This window comes from Bufo bufo, chromosome 1 (genome assembly GCF_905171765.1).
Source record: "Bufo bufo chromosome 1, aBufBuf1.1, whole genome shotgun sequence".
NCBI classification, from domain to species: Eukaryota; Metazoa; Chordata; class Amphibia; order Anura; family Bufonidae; genus Bufo; species Bufo bufo.
In genome coordinates, this window is record NC_053389.1 from 779,971,133 (window position 1) to 779,990,234 (window position 19,102).

At 40.2% G+C, this 19,102-nt stretch overlaps 1 protein-coding gene across 2 annotated transcripts in view; it reads left to right on the top strand.

Moving 5' to 3' along the window:
• EBF2 (EBF transcription factor 2) overlaps window positions 1-18,272 on the top strand; it is a 90,968-nt gene extending 72,696 nt beyond the window's left edge. The window contains exons 7-16 of one of the 2 annotated variants that reach the window (XM_040414870.1): window positions 1,114-1,195; window positions 3,146-3,287; window positions 8,880-9,010; window positions 9,389-9,515; window positions 12,827-12,915; window positions 13,236-13,301; window positions 13,392-13,566; window positions 13,966-14,151; window positions 14,425-14,592; window positions 18,150-18,272. In XM_040414870.1, the coding sequence (XP_040270804.1) occupies window positions 1,114-1,195; window positions 3,146-3,287; window positions 8,880-9,010; window positions 9,389-9,515; window positions 12,827-12,915; window positions 13,236-13,301; window positions 13,392-13,566; window positions 13,966-14,151; window positions 14,425-14,592; window positions 18,150-18,181 (1,198 nt within the window). In that variant the 3' untranslated portion in view covers window positions 18,182-18,272. The remainder of the gene's footprint in view (window positions 1-1,113; window positions 1,196-3,145; window positions 3,288-8,879; window positions 9,011-9,388; window positions 9,516-12,826; window positions 12,916-13,235; window positions 13,302-13,391; window positions 13,567-13,965; window positions 14,152-14,424; window positions 14,593-18,149) is intronic. The other variant, XM_040414871.1, reaches the window with a different exon arrangement.
• The last annotated feature ends 830 nt before the right edge of the window (window positions 18,273-19,102 follow it).

The following is a 19,102-nucleotide window of genomic DNA, read 5'->3' on the forward strand; positions in this document are numbered from 1 at the left end:
AAGAGATAATTAGGTGTATTATTTGCATAATGCTTTAAATAATACATGAAAAAAAAGGTTGAAGCAAGAATCATAACATAATATTTATTAAAAAATATATTAATAATATTTATTACCGTACATTTTATTTAATTTCATTTCATGTATTAATGTATTTTTATATTCGTTTTTGTTTTCTGTGTGTATATTTTGGATCATTTTAATATTCTTTTCTATTTTCTGATCTATCTTTCATGATTCACTTAACATTTTCATATTTAGATATTTCACAAGGTAAATTAATAAAGACTATGCATGATAGAAATCTACCAAACGGTTGTTGTAGGGTTGGCCTTCTAGCTAGTGTTCATCATAATTAGCATACAGTATTGAAAAATTATAGAAGTGTATCGTACTATAGTTTATGTTGTAATTGAGGGTAACATTTGACCCCATTGCGGTCCCCTTTTTTTATTTTAACAAATTTATGAGGGTTGCAGTTTGAATCCTATATCAGTTATATTGTCTCATACCTTTTACAGACAGGGTTAAATCTCTCTTAAATAACATAGCACGTTCTATGTACAGTTGAAAGACTCAGTATATTGTGTATAGTGTACTTAAATAAAAAAAATACAGTATAATTAAAACGTTAAAAAAATAATGTGGACTATGAATCCCCACAAGTATAAAGTCTTCACATTGCACAATTCACACAAATAGGCATAATGTTATCTCTTTAAGATCTAGGTCATCAGCCAGATCTCTGCGCTGTAGAATTAGCCATACTACACCCGAGAGGCCCTCAGTCAACGGAGTTGTATATTGTGTTGTAGTCTTTACTTATGTTTATGAAGACTTACAGTGATATCCTTTTAGATTGTAAGACCTTATGACCAGGAACTACTACATTTGAGCCCCATTAGTGTGTATCATGCAAGATACTATAGTTATAGATATACAGTATTTCATCTTCATACAAATGCTCCATGAGAGATGAAGCCAAGTTTGTGTCAGTTAGGTTTATTGCTGAATATAACGTTCATTGTCAAACAGTATGTATTTTAATATGACGTTATGCCAAACTCTGGGATGTTACATTCTAGGACTAATATGTTGTCTCATCCCCATTAGGTTCTTCCTCAAGTTCTTTTTGAAATGCAACCAGAACTGCCTAAAGACAGCAGGAAACCCACGGGACATGAGACGGTTCCAGGTTTGTATTTTTTTTAAATAAATTTTATTATTTTATTAACACATTCAGCAGGGTGAAGATATCAAGTAATGGTACGACTGTACAAAGTTGTAAAAAATATACACACTAAAGGGGCTGTCTGGATAAGAAGACTCAAAAAGAAGTTAAAAAATCCTACAGAGTTAATATATGGAGTTCCCCTGTTTAGGACTTCCTTTACTAGCCGGGGCAGAGAGAGGCTATAAAGAGTGCCTCTCACTCTGGATGGCCCAACATGTTCATGCATTGCATAGTCAGCCCATCAATGTCAAAGAAAATTGTGTAATACTGTGTTCCCCCTGTGGAGGCACTGCAGGGAAATTAAACACTAGCTTCCTACAGTTTGCAACTGGTAGATAAGAGTTCCATTAGTGGGTCAATCCACCATCAGATTATCATTGCATGACCTTGCTAAGAAAAAAATAACCACCCAAAGTGGATTATCGCTTGTATACATTAACTTAGTTTTAGATGTAAGGGATTTAATATAATGAATCAATGGATCTCAAGATTTGTCGTCCCATGGAAAACAATAGACCAAGTGACTTAAAGGGGTTATATCATGAAAATGAAAATCACATTACCTATAGTACATGACAATCTTTCTCTGACAAAGCTAGAACCAACCCTGTACCTTACATAGAACCAGACAAACTAAGACAAAGACATTACTCAAATGCCCCAACATCAGAGAGAGAATATATCAATTGGGATTTGTATTCTAATCCCATATATACTTCTAAGTGTCTCCATAAACTCCTTCATGCTTGTGCTTATTGTGAATTACAGCTTATTTCTGAGATTTGGTCTGAACCTAAAGTCTCAGTTCCTGTCACATCTCATGGACACTTTGACACCTCAAGCCCACTACAACATGGAAACAGTTAAGGTGGTGGAGAGACCTACTGACCTTGATCTGTTTAGATAAGATGTAAAGATTTCCCAAGGTCAGTGGGTCTCTTGTGTAGTGTTACTGAGCTTGACTTTGTCTGACCCCCAGCCCTAGAGGCTCTGAACCCGAGCTGGAGTCTACAGAGAGAAAATCTGAGAGGATGGAAATATTACTGGGATGTGCTCTACAAAACTTTACTTGACTGATGTGTTTTTACTTCTGGATGTAAATGTTGGGACAAATTTATTGTAGAATTATTAACACTTTAAGAAAGACTTTCGTGCAGATTTAATGTATATAATAGATATTTTGGAAACTGTCAAGGAATGGGACCAAGTGAAGCCATGGCAAACAATAACCCTCCACAAACAGCAAAGTCATTATACATGAATCCAACCATACTAAATAAATTTCTCAGAAAACGCAAACCACTATTAAAAAATTAAATTGTGGGTAGCCCTGGAGGCAAGTGCGGTCTTACTTGTCTAACAAGGGTAATGCTAAGTTTCTGGTCTTGTCCATGCGAGCACATGGGAAACAGAATTGACTATGGATTTCTTAAAGATTTTTGTCCCACATTTGGAGGTTCCTCATATAGACTTTGTACAGAGGCCCTGGAGCTTCAGCTCTGCTCTTTTAAAGAATAAAGGAGATTGGACTACCAATGAAAGGTGCTATTAAACTGGCTCACAATTTACAAAAATGAAAAAAAATAAAAAATAAAGCATGCTTACTCCACTGTTCCCCTGTTGCTCCTATTCCGATGCTTACCAGATCCACTCTGCTCTCGGCTTCCATGTTCCTAGTGACACACAAGAAATGCCCTCTCAGCCAATAATGGCTGAAGTGACCCACTTCAGCTAGAGATTGGTTGGGGGGCATTCCCTGTGTGTTAAGATGGGATCAATTCCTGGTAAGAGTCGGAATTGGAGCTTCAAACGTGGAGGTGAGTATGCTTTTTTGGTATCCGATTGTGACCTGGTTTAGGGTAAGTCATTTTTATTCAAAGGACAACTCCTTTAACCTTTTTGTTCCTACAGGTTGTCCTCTCCACCACCGTGAACGTAGATGGACATGTCCTGGCCGTGTCAGATAATATGTTCGTCCATAACAACTCAAAGCATGGGAGGCGGGCAAGACGGCTAGATCCTACCGAAGGTACGGACCCTTGTCTGGAGTACGGTACGGACTTCTCATTCTTTCACTATCTGCAACCAGACATCTTCGCAACTTTACCTCACTTTAATGCTGACAGTACTTCTGTTTCATTCTTTTCTAAATTACTTGAACACTTAACACAACTACTTCAATGGGTGCTTTCATTGCTTTACTTCTCCAGGTGAACTACTCTACCGTAACCACCCTTTTTCTCTTTATTATATGTATAAGGTACCAAACTATGACCTATTGGGTGCCACCTAACTTATTATCAAAAGTTTTAAAGAAGTCTCATCTTGACCACTTTTCCAACTCTAAAATTTCTTCTGGTCCAAATATGAAGACAACCCTTTTCATATTCCCTATTAGGGCATATGGTGGTCATAGAGGGAGGTCCTCCACTTGGGGTCCACCTTTTTGAGCCATAGCAGGGAAGCTCTTACCATCTCAGGCCAGCCCTGTCCATGTATTAGTCTAAAGACCAATGGGGCCACCTCAAATATTAAAAGCAATATGTTTGGGTAAATCATTCAGAATCCAAAATGTTCCTCTGGGAACTAGATGTAAAAGAAAAAAAAAAGATATAAAATACTAGAAAACAAATTAAATAGTTTCAGCACATTATATGTAACCTGTGACCGCCCATCGGAATTGAGACCAGTGCCCGTTGGTGTATGTTTTTCTGAGGGTATTGTGCACCTTTATGACTAAAACGAATAAAAAATCCAATCCAAAGACGTAATAATAATTAAAATAATATGAATGCTGATATTTTTGGTTTGTTCGGCAAGCATTTACATGAATGGGTTCCAGCCCTGTATCATAGGGCTGCAGTAATACCCAGGTGGCACCTCAATAATAGGACAGTTAACTATCTCCTCAGTGTCAGATATCTAGAACCCACCTTAATTGCGATGTAGTCTTCTATAAGATTGGCCTGTGGTCCTAATATCACCTCTGTATTGTTCGACTGGTTATTTCTACTCCGTACATCTTGTATTAACCATGTGAGGAATTAATGAACTGGAAGAGAATGATTAAATCAGTGAGGAATTTAGTGTGGTGTTAATTCCCCCCCCCCCCCAGCGGGCGGTCAAATGGTGGAAATAAATCCCAGGGTGTAGGGGGGGGGAGGCTAGAGTTTGAGTCCAGCTTTGGTTAAACTGATTGGACTTGATTGACTGGCTGCTCGTTTCTGGAACCTAGCCAGAGATCTGAGGCACCTTTGACCCTGTCAGTGGTGGAAGCCGAGTGATAGATTGAGGCTGGTTATGGCTCCTGATGGAAAATTGTGAGTTGTGAGGCCTACCCATATGGAAGGGGAAGAAGCCGTACAAACACAAAATATGTCATGCACGAAAAAATTTGCTCTTGCCTTGCTACTTGCTGATTCATTTTTTTGTCCTGATTTAGATAGGATCGTTGTAAACTTAGTATTTGAGACAGAATGACTTAGGGATCAACTGGAATCTATAATAAAATCTTAAAGATGATGAATATTTGTGAAACGTATCAATGAATCCATAAATAAAGTCCTATATAATAAAAGCTAAAAAAAATACTAGAAGGACTCATGTACACAGAGTTCCTAGAGCGCAGTAATACAGGTAGGCCAAATTAGTAAGAAGACTTTGGTGCATTTAAGGAGGTCCAGGTGACAGTAGCTGAAATATATGGCATCTAGGAGCTGGCGTAGATTCAGCTTTGACGGCCAATTTCCCTCAATTTGTCCAGATGCATAGGTCGTCGCCCACCCACTTTTTTTATTTTTTTAAATGCGTTTTACGTTTTCATTATATTTCTTCAATATTCTCACCAGAGATTTACTACCCTGTAATTCTGGGTGTGGATTTTGAGAAAAACCTTTATATGTAGACATAATGGGGCAAATACGGTATTAATCTTGCACCATGATTTTGGCGCAGATGAATTTTGACAAATCTATTCTTCATTTGCCCCAAGTAGAACAGATGTTTGCACCTTGGGGAGACTTTTCAAAAGTGCATGTGCCAACATGTGCCAAATTTATTGCGTAACGCGTGCCACCGGGATAAACCTGCCAGTCTAAGTTTATGCCATTTAACTAATAGACAGTGTTAGTAAATCTGCCCAATTATTTTTTGTCTTGAACGATTTAATTTGCTATATTTTTTGATGCACTAAATAATAAAATATATATTTTTTCAAATAACACATTTTATAGATTTTTATATAAACAGATAAAAAATGTAATTAGGAAATATAATAAATAATTCTGGTAATAATAAAATTCCCAATACTATTATTACTACTACTACTACTAATAATAATAATTATCATACATTGAGTTGAATGAATATATACATACTATAAAAAAGTAAATATATGAATAAAAAAATAAATTATTATTATACATATAAAATAATATAAATGTTAATATAAATTATTATATGCAACTATATAATATAAACATACATAATAATAATTATTAGATTATTATTATATATTACTATTATTATTATCACTATTATATTCCAGTATTTTTACCACCTCCAGGGAATTCTCCAAATAACCTAGAACTATGTTTGTTTTTTCTCGCAGTATCAGTTTTTTTTGTGTGTGTGTTTTCTTTCCTTTTTTTCACATTTTGGAGAATTTCAAAAATTCCATGAACTATCTCCAGTTCACTAATAATCCTATAGAGTGCACAGTATATACCCCTCTTATCTGTATATACATTTCTCCTGGTGCCCCTTGCTTCACTCCCTACCATCCATACATTGAAATCCTCTGGCCTGGATTTATTTCTGTAGATTTTTTAGCTCGCGCTAAGCACTTTTTGGCTTGAGTATGATGAGTATTTCCATAATTTCACCGTATATATAGCGCTCCTCATGTCTGGTTGTAATCCGCAACCTCGTAATGAAATGAGATTGTAGTCAGAACACACCCATATGAAGAATGTGGAAAGGAAACTCCGATCTGAAGTGTGAAATCTAGGGTTGCAATTCCCCAGAATAAATATGAAGCGGGCCCCAACGCAGGTGTCAGTTCTCCCCTGTCCTGACAGCTCGACTTTATGATACCGAGAACACCCCCTCGGCATATGGCGCTACATCCCCTTAGGTACAGTCATATATCTGCAGGATCTGTCCAGTTTGGGACATAAGGCCTCATGCACACAGATGTATGCTTGCTCCTTCCTACTCCCGTGGCCATAGATCCCTGTCCTGTATGCCGGAGATCTCTAGATGTAGTCTTTCCATGAATTACGGTATTAATCTACAACCTAGGTATTATATGCCACTGAATGAAAATCTGGAGACTTTTTTACTTCTTTTTTATGTATTTCAAAAAATTAGGTTTTTTATATTTAAAAAAAGTTAACTTTTTTCCCGTTTTTTTAGGCCTCATGCACATGAACGTATATTGTTTCCGTGTCTTCTCCATTTTTTTTTTGCAGATAGGATGTGCACCCATTAATTTCAATGTGTCCGCAAAAAATGCGGATAGCACAACGTGCGCTGTCCTCATCAGTATGTCTGTTCCGTAGCCCTGCAAAAAAGATAGAACATATCCTATTCTTGTCTGTTTTGCATTGTTACAATGGATTTGCCCAAAAAACGGATGCAACACGAACTTCATTCGTATTTTTTGTGGATCCGCAATTAGCGGACCGCAAAACACATACCGTCGTGTGAATATAGCCTCCTGCACATGAAAGTGTGCGCCCCGTGGCCGTGCTGCGGCCCGCATTTTGCACGAACACCGACCGTGGGGCAGCCGCAGTGGATCACGGCCCGATTCACTTTAATGGGTCCGCGATCCGGCCGTTCGGTAAAAAGATAGGACATGTTCTATCTTTTTGCGGAACGGAAATACGGGACGAAACCCCATGGAAGCACTCCGTAGTGCTTCCGTAGGGTTCCGTTCCGTTCTTCTGTTCCGCACCATTCCTCATCTCCGGATTTGCGGACCCGTTGAAGTGAAGGGGTCCGCATCCGTGATGCGGAATGCACACAAAACGGTGCCCGTGCAAATGCGGTCCGCAATACGGCAACGGGACACCTACGGTCGTGTGCAGGAGGCCTTAATCACATTCCCATTTCTGCATACTAGAAGAAAGTCCATTCCGACCTTCTGAATTTAAATTATTGATATCATTGAATATATACCGTAAGTAAATTATTCTTGAATTGCAAAAAATAATAATCAATATATTTTAAAAACAATATCTAGCGTGTATGATATAGACATGCATCACAGACATAATACATGTCATATTCTAACAATATATTATTGTCCAGATGCTTAAAGGGGTTTTCTAGTTTGTATGGGCATCCTTTAAAATAATTGTTTATGGAGATTTCTGTAATGTATTTCTTTTACCTTTATTGCTGCTATTTCCTGTCCATTGTCCATGCAGCTCTTTCTTATTTCCTGTGATGTTATGTCCATGGGCGGAGCAGTGATAGGGGAGTGTCTATGTAAATAGCTGGGTGGGTGGAGCTATACACTAGCTGGGTGTTAGGGCCAGTAATAGGGGAGGGGAGTAGCTATGTAACTAGCTGGGTGGGTGGAGCTATAAACTAGCTGGGTGTTAGGGCCAGTAATAGGGGAGTGTCTATGTAACTAGCTGGGTGGGAGGAGCTATAAACTAGCTGGGTGTTAGGGCCAGTGATAGGGGAGTGTCTATGTAACTAGCTGGGTGGGTGGAGCTATAAACTAGCTGGGTGTTAGGGCCAGTAATAGAGGAGGGGAGTAGCTATGTAACTAGCTGTGTGGGTGGAGCTATAAACTAGCTGGGTGTTAGGGCCAGTGATAGGGGAGTGTCTATGTAACTAGCTGGGTGGGTGGAGCTATAAACTAGCTGGGTGTTAGGGCCAGTGATAGGGGAGTGTCTATGTAACTAGCTGGGTGGGTGGAGCTATAAACTAGCTGGGTGTTAGGGCCAGTAATAGGGGAGTAGCTATGTAACTAGCTGGGTGGGAGGAGCTATAAACTAGCTGGGTGTTAGGGCCAGTGATAGGGGAGTAGCTATGTAACTAGCTGGGTGAGATGAGCTATAAACTGTTGTTAGGGGCGGTGCTGGAGCTGTGACAGAGGAAGGAGAAGTGCATCATGGGTTTGGTTGGACACAGGAACAGGAAGTGGCACATACAGGATGTATAGAAGCAAGAGGTATTGGTTTGCATTGTGAAAATGGGTCAGGAGAGTCCAGAATGAAAAAAAAATCATGGGGAAGATGTACACGAGGTAAGCAGCTATGTCTTTAAAGGGGTTTTCTGGCTAGGAAAAAAAAATAAAAAGAGGCAGAATAGCTTTAAAAAAGTGAGAAAAGATCAAACTCAGCTTACCTATAGGCCACTGCTCTCATTCCACTGCTTCAAGGTTTATCCAAGTCTGATGTTCTAGCAGGATCAATGATGTATTATTATTTTTTTTACTTTTTTAAGCTATTCTACTGATGTTTTTTTTTAAAAAATTGCCAGCCGAACAACACCTTAAATGTTAAGCCCATGAAACTTTGGTACCTGCACTGAACATTACTGAAATAAAACTGAGGGACGTGACCGATGAGTCCAGGTAAAGTAGCTCAAGCTCTGATTAATGGGCCATTTCGTTATGTGTTTACAGCCACACCATGCATCAAAGCCATTAGTCCTAGTGAGGGTTGGACTACCGGAGGTGCTATGGTCATCATCATTGGAGATAACTTCTTTGACGGTCTTCAAGTAGTGTTTGGGACTATGCTGGTTTGGAGTGAGGTAAGATATAATTTATCTTTATGCCTATGCACTATGTGGTTATTAGCTAAAGCCCATAAACTGGTAGTATAAAGATAGTATATGACATTTCTCCTGAGAACTAGGACATGCTTATATGGTTTGTGAGTTAAAAAATGGCATGTCAATTAACCTGGCATCAATCAATTTGCCATAGAGTGCGGAGGTTCCTTTCTGAGACAGTATCATATTGACTTTTGATGCAGCTGACCGGGAGTGACCACTCATTTAGTTTATCAAAATTACACCCTAAGAGTTGCCCCAAAATGTACGACTATACACTTTATTACTTTAGTCTACAATCTCATGGGCCACATCAGCCAGTTTATGTGATGACCTTTTTGACTTTCATTTCCACAGCTCATCACTCCACATGCCATCCGGGTCCAGACACCTCCACGGCACATCCCAGGTGTGGTAGAGGTGACATTATCGTACAAATCCAAACAATTCTGCAAAGGAGCCCCGGGGAGGTTTATTTACACAGGTAAATATATAGCCATGAACACAAGTAATTTCTCTTCGACATTGTCCCAAAGCCATCACTTCCTCATGAGGATTATTAGGAGATGCCGGTATTGCAATCTGGACGCGCATTCATAGAAATTAATGCAGTGAGCCAAAAGACCAATTTGTCAAGTTACTCTACATCACAATGTGGAAAATTGTCCTATCACCTTTGATCGGATGTTCTCTACTCTTTTGGTCGGCAAAGTAATTCTAGGTAGGACTAAACTGGAATTGGGGAGCAGTAAAGTGGGGCCCTATTTCCCTCCCTCGATGGGTAGTAAGACTTTCCCCCTAAACAAGGAAGGAAAGAAGTAGGTCATGTCATCCCTCAATCCTAGAGGAAATGGAATAGCGTGGTGGCATCAAACTACACATCATTTGACATGCAAGTGCGTAATTACCATAGAGACTACTGCTGGAGAGCAGGTGCCCAGCAAGGTTGGCTAAATCCATTATTTTAAACAGTGGTGAGAACCCCCATTCACAAGCCAAACAAAGGTCTGGGGAATTAATCTAAAGCTGGCCATAACTTTTGAATGTTTGGATGAATTCTGCAGGACCAGCCAACCATCTATGGTGGTGTCCTGCTTTCACCCGGACGACGTCAGGGACAGGGATTTCAACACGCCTGATCTTTCTTTTGTCAGTTGAGATAGACCACTGCCAGAGGTGTCTTTCAGCTCTTGGCTGAGCAGAGAACGTATGTGTATGGAGAGTGAGGATGGGAAGGAACAGCAGTTGGCCGAACAAGCATTTGGCCAACAGTTACATAAAATGCATGGGCAGCTTTAGGATCATAGAAAAGAGATGGGGGCAACCAATCATCAAGTTATACTGTCTCAGATATTTAGCGGTGTGGTGGTGTTAACCAGTACCAGAAGGTAACCATTTTAGTCTTTGCTCACCTCTGTGTTCACTCCAGAGACCTTCTGAAGAACCATACCCAAAAAATAACTATTTGGACCAAAATTTATAACGTGAGTTCCCGTTCTCTAATTAAACACTAGGTTAAGCACTTCTGTAATACAAATAAGATGGCGATAAAAATGGAATTATAAAGATAACGCAACGTAATAACTAATAGTAGATGACACTTTGACGGTCTCATCTGGAGCTAATAGGCAATATTTCACACTTTACCTTGGTGAGAAATTATCACCGTCACCATTCACCATTATTGGGATCGTCTCGAAGGAGCTGCTATATTCTGTAAGAAAACATTTATGTTAAAGAAAAACACCTATTTTACATCAATTTGCAAGGTGTAATGTGTGTCAGCGACGGGGGCAAGGACATAATGTGCTGCAGAACTGTTTCCATCATCTGCCATTCCCAGGATATGGAGTAAATTCCATCCAGCTTAATTCAATTGGGGTTTGCAATTCAATGACAGATGAAATGGGTATTATTAAACTGCTTAAACGTGCCCACTGGGATTGGAGAAAATCTAAGTTTAGCCAACGTTACTTTTTTTTTTTTTGTTAGATTTTTCTATTATATTCCCTCTTGTCTGGCTCCTGTTATATTAAAATTCATGTTCCCTTTAATTACTTAATAAAAAGTAAATAGAAATGCTGCTTCTATGGGGAGGTGACCTTCTCTGTTCATTTCATCCGAGGATGTTTCTCACAGATAAACAAGAAACGGAGGTTCATGTAGGTTCTGATACAGATTTATGGACAAGTTTTTTTTATAAGTAGCATCCCTGTCCTGCAGAGCTTACTATCCATTGTACAACAAGGTCATGGTGCTCAGAGGCCAGATCCCAGGTCATTCAGCTTTTAGGAACTTAGAAACTTAAAGGGGTTGTCCCACAAAAAATATTCTACATTTTTCAAACCAGCCCCTAGATCTGAATATTTTTGTAATTGCATGTCATTAAACATTTAGTATAGCCAGTGAGCTATTCAATAAAATGTATCTGTATAGCGCCACCTGCTGTTTGCTCTTTTTCTAATTTCTCTGTCCTGCTCACTAAGTTGGAACCACATTCTCTTTTCCATCCTTCAACGGCCACGAGCTGCAGTAGAAAGGTCACACCCCTGAGTAAGTTCACATCCCCTAAACTGCCAGCTTGAAATAAATCTAGCAGAGAGTTGGTGCAAAGTTGGTGCAAAGAATGGGGAGATCTCTGGATCCATGTGATCACCCGAATACATTTGTGTCTTGGATCCAGATCCAGGAATTCTGGGATTTGTAGTGCTACCACTATTCTGTCTGAACTTGCAATGCATGTGAGGTACATGGCTGGTTCAAAATTTGTTAGAAAGAGATTGATATCAGATTTAAATTTTTTACCTTAAAGGGAACCTGTCACCAGGATTTTGTGCATAGAGCTGAGGACATGGGTTGCTAGATCAACGCTAGCACATCCGCAATACCCAGTCCCCATAGCTCTGTGTGTTTTTATTGTGTAAAAAAAACGATTTGAAACATATGCAAATTAACCTGAGATGAGTCAGAACTTGAAAATATGACTCTTCTCTGGTCACACAAGTAAGATATGACTCTTTTATGTTAATTTACATATGTATCAAATCGGTTTTTTTACACAATAAAAACACACAGAGCTATGGTGACGGGATATTGCGGATGTGCTAGCGGCGATCTAGCAACCCATGTCCTCAGCTCTATACCCAAAATCCCGGTGACAGGTTCCCTTTAATCACGGGATAACCTCTTCCTCAAGTTGGGTTAGAATATATATGGGCACACCAGTGTAATACACTATCTGCCCACTATTCCCCTACCGGTGGCTAGGGAATACACACAAGATATGGGGGTGTCTTTCTGCTGTTTTGCTCCACCATATTGGTTCTCCTTAGTGGAGAAAATTGAATATATGGTTTGACGATCCATCCAGTTTATATCATAATCGTTCAAGTTAGTGCCAAGATGGGGACCAAATCCTGACTTTGTTATGGCTCCCGATAATTTGTGTTTATACCCATGGATGCTCAGATAGATCAATAATGTCTAGGGAGTAATGGAGATACTGGTCCTACAGTAAGCTTATAGGAAGATGTTGGAGGAGGGCTTGCACTTCAAAAATACAAATTGATGGGATGAATATAGTAACACCTCGAAAGTCCTTATGGCTGGTGCACAAAATTTAGAACTTGTGTTCTTGGATGAGAATGTGCTGGACCATGGTCGGCCAAGGCAAGACCTTCTCATATAATAAAGATGTCCAAGAACAGACTCAAGCTATAAATATTAAATCCTGTCAAAATATGACCACGTCTATGGATTTGTTAAAACATACATGATTATTTGCTTTCTCAACAGCATTAAACGAGCCTACGATTGATTATGGTTTCCAGAGGTTACAAAAGGTGATCCCCAGACATCCTGGAGACCCAGAGAGGCTGGCCAAGGTAATAACAGTACAAGAATAGCCACAGCAGACATTTACTATGACATTCCTTAAGGACACATTTTGCCAATTCGTTAATTTTGGATAAGGCGTTTAAGCAAAACAATAAAGATGGAAATTATGAACTACCAGGCAGAAGAACACAAAAACATCAGCTTTTTAGAGCAAAAACAAACGTATACATTCAGAAGGAACCTCTGATAGTGGTGGGGCCAGGACCAGAGACAGCTCCATTCACTGCCCCGAACAGTGCCTTGTCTTGTCATATCACCAACTGGTTCCCTTTATGCACCTGACACTATTTTCTACTATCTTCCTTAGGAAATGCTACTTAAAAGAGCAGCAGATTTGGTGGAGGCTTTGTATGGAAACCCACATAATAATCAGGTAACCATCATGGATAGCACATTGCCTGTTGCTCGTGTTTGGATCTTTGAGCTTCCATCTTGACAATGTCCTCCTTCCTATTCCTAACAGGATATAATTCTCAAAAGAGCGGCGGACATTGCTGAGGCTTTATATAGTGTCCCACGCAACCACAATCAAATTCCTGCCCTTTCCAGCTCTCCTGTGCACAGTGGCATGATGGGAATTAATTCCTATGGGGGACAGCTAGGAATCTCAATTTCAGAAACACAGGCCAATAATCAGGGTGAGTAACATCATATGACTCTCGTTTATGGCGGCCATACACATTGGTCAGAGGTTGGTCGAATCCATCCATTTCTGCATGTCTGGCCAACCATCTTATGTGTATTAGATGTTTGGATAACATTTGTTCTGCAGACGATGGAGTTAAAAGTATCGGCAGGTTAAATTTCGACATGCCGATCCTTAGTCTTGAAGGCACATAAGCCATCTCCATTATTTGGCTCGAACCAAGTGTTCAAATGTATGAAGTGTTCAGGAGGAATAGCTGCTGGACGAACGAGCATTGGGCCGACAGCTATATAAGGTGTATGACCACCTTCACCCAGTCTCCCGTACTCCTCCTCATCAACAGATCTCCATTCCTCAGTAAATGGTCATCCTCTATGTGTCTGCTTCACAGGTTACATACGGAATACAAGCAGTATCTCCCCACGTGGCTACTCAACCAGTTCCACCCCACAACAATCTAACTACAGCACCCCCAACAACAGCATGAATGGATACAGCAATGTCCCAATGTCTAACCTGGGGGTCCCCGGGTCTCCAGGCTTCATCAATGGCTCACCTACTACGTCACCCTATGGCAGTGAGTACCTTTATTATGTCCATTGTATTGATGAAATCTGTACTTTAGATGAACTTAGTACATGACTGAAGAAAGGGTGGATGAAGAAGTTGGGTAATCAACATTTGGGCATTGTGCCTGATTTTATGTCACATATTGACATTGGGAGCCTTTACACACCATTGACCTCCTCATCTAGCCACTCTGTTGATACAGAGATCACTAATCTTTAATGGTGGGCCCAAAGACCTGCTGGGATTTCATTAGTTTCACTAATGTCCTCTTTACTTGTAGTCATGCCGTCCAGCCCACCCGTGGGGTCTTCTGGAAGCTCGTCTATCCTGCCTTTCTCCTCCTCCGTCTTCCCTTCCATGAAACAGAAGAGTGCCTTCGCCCCAGTTATCCGACCGCAGGGTTCTCCATCTCCAGCATGTTCTAGTGGAAACGGTAATGGTTTCAGAGGTGAGGGCATCCCAACCCGTTTGACTCAAAACATATTTAAATGAAAAAACTAAATCAAGTAATACGTAGAGAATCATGATATGTAAAATTGAACTATATATATATATATATAGAAGTTGTATCTGCCTTCGAAACCCCTCTAATTTTCAGTATTGGGAAAGATTTACAAGAAAAACTGCCTTTGTTGCCCATAGCAACCAATCAAGAGTGCAGCTTTCATTTTTGAAGAACAGAATACGAAATAAAAGCTGTGCCCTTATTGGTTGCTATGGGCAGAGAGTTTCATAAATCTCCGACAGAGGTTGACCACTAGCGCCCTTGACTCACCAAGTCTTTACCAGTTAACCTGGAGTTTAGGGTAAATTCACAAGTGGCAGAAATTTCTGCGACTGAAATTCTGTTCTACACCTCTGAACTGGTTTGTCTTGGTGGGAAACACCTAGGTTTCTGAAAGCCCCATTCACATGAATGAAACAGTCCTAGAAATTTCACACGCAATAAATCTATGGCGTGACGGTATACCCTTAAAGAGGACCCTGCAGGAGGATCAACCCTATCAAACCAGACCTACTGCCTGTTAGGGTTGGTTTTGCTGATTAAAACGATACCTGGATGTCGAAAATCCGTTGCACCGTTCCATAAAAAAAAAAAGTTTCATTTCTGAAGCTGATTAGAGCTGAGGGGCAGAGAGGGGGCGTGGCAAGCACAGGAAGCTGAGGCGCACTGAGGAGTCTAGGGCCCGCCTCTTGACGCACTTAAGTCTTAGTTGCATATGGAATTAAACTCTTCTCTTTTCTGAAACGGCGCAACGGATTTTCACCATTCTGGCATCGTTTTGATCAGCAGGATAAATCCTACCAGGCATTAATATCTGGTTTCATAGGATGGTCCTTTTAAATAGCAGGACTCTCTACAAAAAAAAAATAATGACATCTTGAGTTTAAAGAGGAAGTCCACATTTTCTATATTGTACGATCAAAAAAATATAAAGATATACCAGTCACATGACCACAGAGGGATCTTTGCTGTCTCTGGGACCTTACGTAAGGGATTCGCAGCCCCCACTAAAACTTTGCTGTCCCTCTTCCGCTGGGACTTGCAGGGCTGTCAAAAGCGTTCTCGGAGAGGCTGCTGGGAAATCTCTGCAGGAAGCTCAGCATGGTGCTGCCCTGTTCTGCTTGACTAGGGGAGAAAGAGACAGGGCTACTCATGAAATTTCATCTAGACGTATGCAGTGCACAATAAGCATACCGACACACACTACAGGATTTGTGTATTATATCATTATTAGGCTGCTATATCATTGTCTGTTGATTTTGGCATGTTACGGTATACCAGTATGTATGTTTATATACATGGAGTCGTATGTGAGCGTTCTGGCAGTGAAGTGGTCATAGGTTGTGACGGTAACCTGAGCAGTAGAGGGGTTGGGGAATATCCACGGATCTGATTTCACTCTCAGGCCCGGTCTTTCAGCACTGGGTTTAGAAAGGTCTCTCTCGCACCCCAGGGAGCTCCCCTCATGCCTCCGCTGCCAGCAAAACTCTGCAGGGCAGAGGGAAGATGTGGAGCCAAGCCGGAAACCAGCCTGTGTTACACATCAGATAGAGAGCAGGCTGTGCGTACGTGTAGAAGCCTGTCAGTCATACAGCTCGCTCTGGACAATGAAACTCAGTCTAAGCGTTCACATAGAGAACACTGGATCATACATACCAATCGCAGCCGCACTGCATGGTCCATAGACTGAGCGGTGACGTATATTGCTGGATACCATGAAAAGAATAGAAAGACGGAGAGAATAAAGAATATTCATTCATCAATGCAAAAAAAAATACTTAAAAAAAGGATTAAATGCGCATAATATGTACCGGTAGTTATTTTTCCATTTTTATAGGTGAAATATTTCACAATAAATAAAAAAATGATATTTACTTTCTTATCGAAATTTCTTAAAGGAAAAGTTTGACAAAAAAATCCCTTTAAAAATGGAAGAACAGATAAACATACAAGACGGTGCCCAGTTCAAAATGGTGTCCAAATATCAGCGCCACACATTGGTCAAATAATACTTCCATATAGTTGCCTCAATGACAGTCCTATACAGTAATCTGCCGTACACAGCTTAAAGGGGTTATCCCATGAATTAATGTAAAAAATCTGAAATAATCTAGTACATGACAACCACCAGCCCTGCACCTCACATGGATCCAGAGATCCACCTCCCCCATTCATTGCCCCAATGGTTCTTCTAGATTTATTTCAAGCTGTCAGCTGAGAGAATGTGTCTTTTCTTAGAGGCGTGTCCTTACTGCTGCAGCTGGTGGCATTTAAAGGATGAAAGTGAACATGTGCTTCCATCTCCGTGAGCAGGACAGAGAAATTAGAAAAAGAGCAAACAGTAGGTGGCGCCATACAGATAGCTTTTATTGAATAACTCAGTAGCTATAATACATTTTTAATTCCATGCAATTGCGAAAGTATTCAGATTCAGGTGCTGGTTTGAAATATTTTTCGTGGGACAACCCCCTTTAAGTAGACGTGCCACACAATGCCACCATGCAGCGCTCTAATAGTACTAACCTACAGCTCCATATGTAAAGTGCTCTGGTGCAAAGTGATCCCGCTATACAATTAATATTACATTTTGTGGTGGTCTCAACACTTGCATGCCATGTTATCTGTAGTGCCCGGTTCAGCAGGGGCGGTTCCTACATCACGTCTCTTAGAATCATACCCTATATGAACAGTACAATGCAGTACCCTATATGAACAGTATATGTACTGATTAAAAACAATCAAGTCCGCAAACATATAAAAACGAGGGGCAGATTTATTGAGGCTGGAATTTCAAATGAAAGTTAAAAAAAATAGAATGAATTTCATTAAAATTACCAAATTAATTAAAAGGGTCATGATAAATTGATTGGAAAGGTGCTGACCACACCCCCTCCTGGTTAACCCCACCCACTTTTAAAATATTTTTCAGTGTGCCATTCTCCCTCTCCAGCGCCACGGTGTCATACCTAGTCTTATTTTTCACCACTTTTTTTGAAAAGTGGTGGAGGACCTCGAAGGTATGTGCCTCAGAAAATCTCCTGGCGCGTGTGCTTAACGTGTCCACCATGCAGTCGGTGCTGGGACTGTATGTGTCGGCATATCACTGTGTAGGAAAGTATAGTCTGCAAAGGGGCACAGTAAAAAAAAAACAACCTTACAGTGCAGTATACATTGGGAGTCAATGGTCGTCTACTGCTGTAGACCTATACTTTGGCATAAGTCGGAGGTAGCCAAAAATAGAGCCTACAGAACTGTGAAGCCCTGGTCACTCTTTCCTATACATTTGGTGGTATTACAAAAAGTATCACACGGCCTTCGTAAATATGAAAATTGGCCTAAAAACCGGTATGAACACATCTATGAATCTGCCGCTCCACCAATATATAGGCCAGGGGCAGATTTCTTCATTTTTTAGAAGATGTTGGACCTATATGAACTTTTTTTATGCACTTTCGGTAATATATTCAACTTTGACCCATCTTTTTGCTTTGTTGTGACAGCTATGACCGGCCTAGTCGTCCCACCTATGTGAGGAAACATTGGACTGTTTGTATATTTCTGAGAAGCAGAGGAACAGCATGAAGACATTGCGTGTTGTGGTCCACATCCAAGGTGGGATAAAAGAAAAAAAAAAACGAGAAGGCCTCTTGGTCCCATCTATGGAGATCCACCATCCATCCTAGCCCGGAGAAGTGACCTATAAGGATACAACAACGCATCTTATGTCTACATGGTGGAACAACTAAACTGAGTCCTGAACAGAGCTGGAAATTCAGACAACTACAAGGAATATTTTGGATACTCTTCGATTTTTTTTTTCTTCTTTGTAGGAAAAAAAGGACTATTTCTATTTTCAACTAACTTTTTCTGATACCAATTTTATGTTTGAGTCTCGAGAAGAAAAAAAAATACAAAGCATTTTACAAAAGGAACCGAACAGGGTATCGGCAGGGAGGACTGTGCAGCCATTATCTGCGTGGATAATCTGCTTTCCTATGCTGTATGTTTCTGCTTACATGCTTATGTTTTTTTGTTTTTTTTATATATATGTTTTACATTATTTAATTGAATAAACTTGTAACTTATTGTATTTAGAGGTAGAAAAAAAAATCCACATGATAATAAATATTGACATGGGTGATGGGAGCTGTGGTCTCACAGCGGACACGGGGCATCGTGGAGTTGCATGCATCTAAACCCAAGGTTGGACTCATATTTCTAGATTTCTTTTTAATCAACACCCTTTCCTACATCCTACAACTGGGCCCACCTGCCCTAGTGTCCTTCTACTAAGTAGCAGTCACGTGGTCCCATGAAGGTAAATTGATGTGTTTATGGAGGCGGCTTATTTTATTCTTCTGCAAGACCAAAATTTGCAGACAAGCTAGGAATAATTTACTCAACTGAACTATATCTTAAGTCCAGTGGAACCACAAGCCTAGTTGTTGAGTTG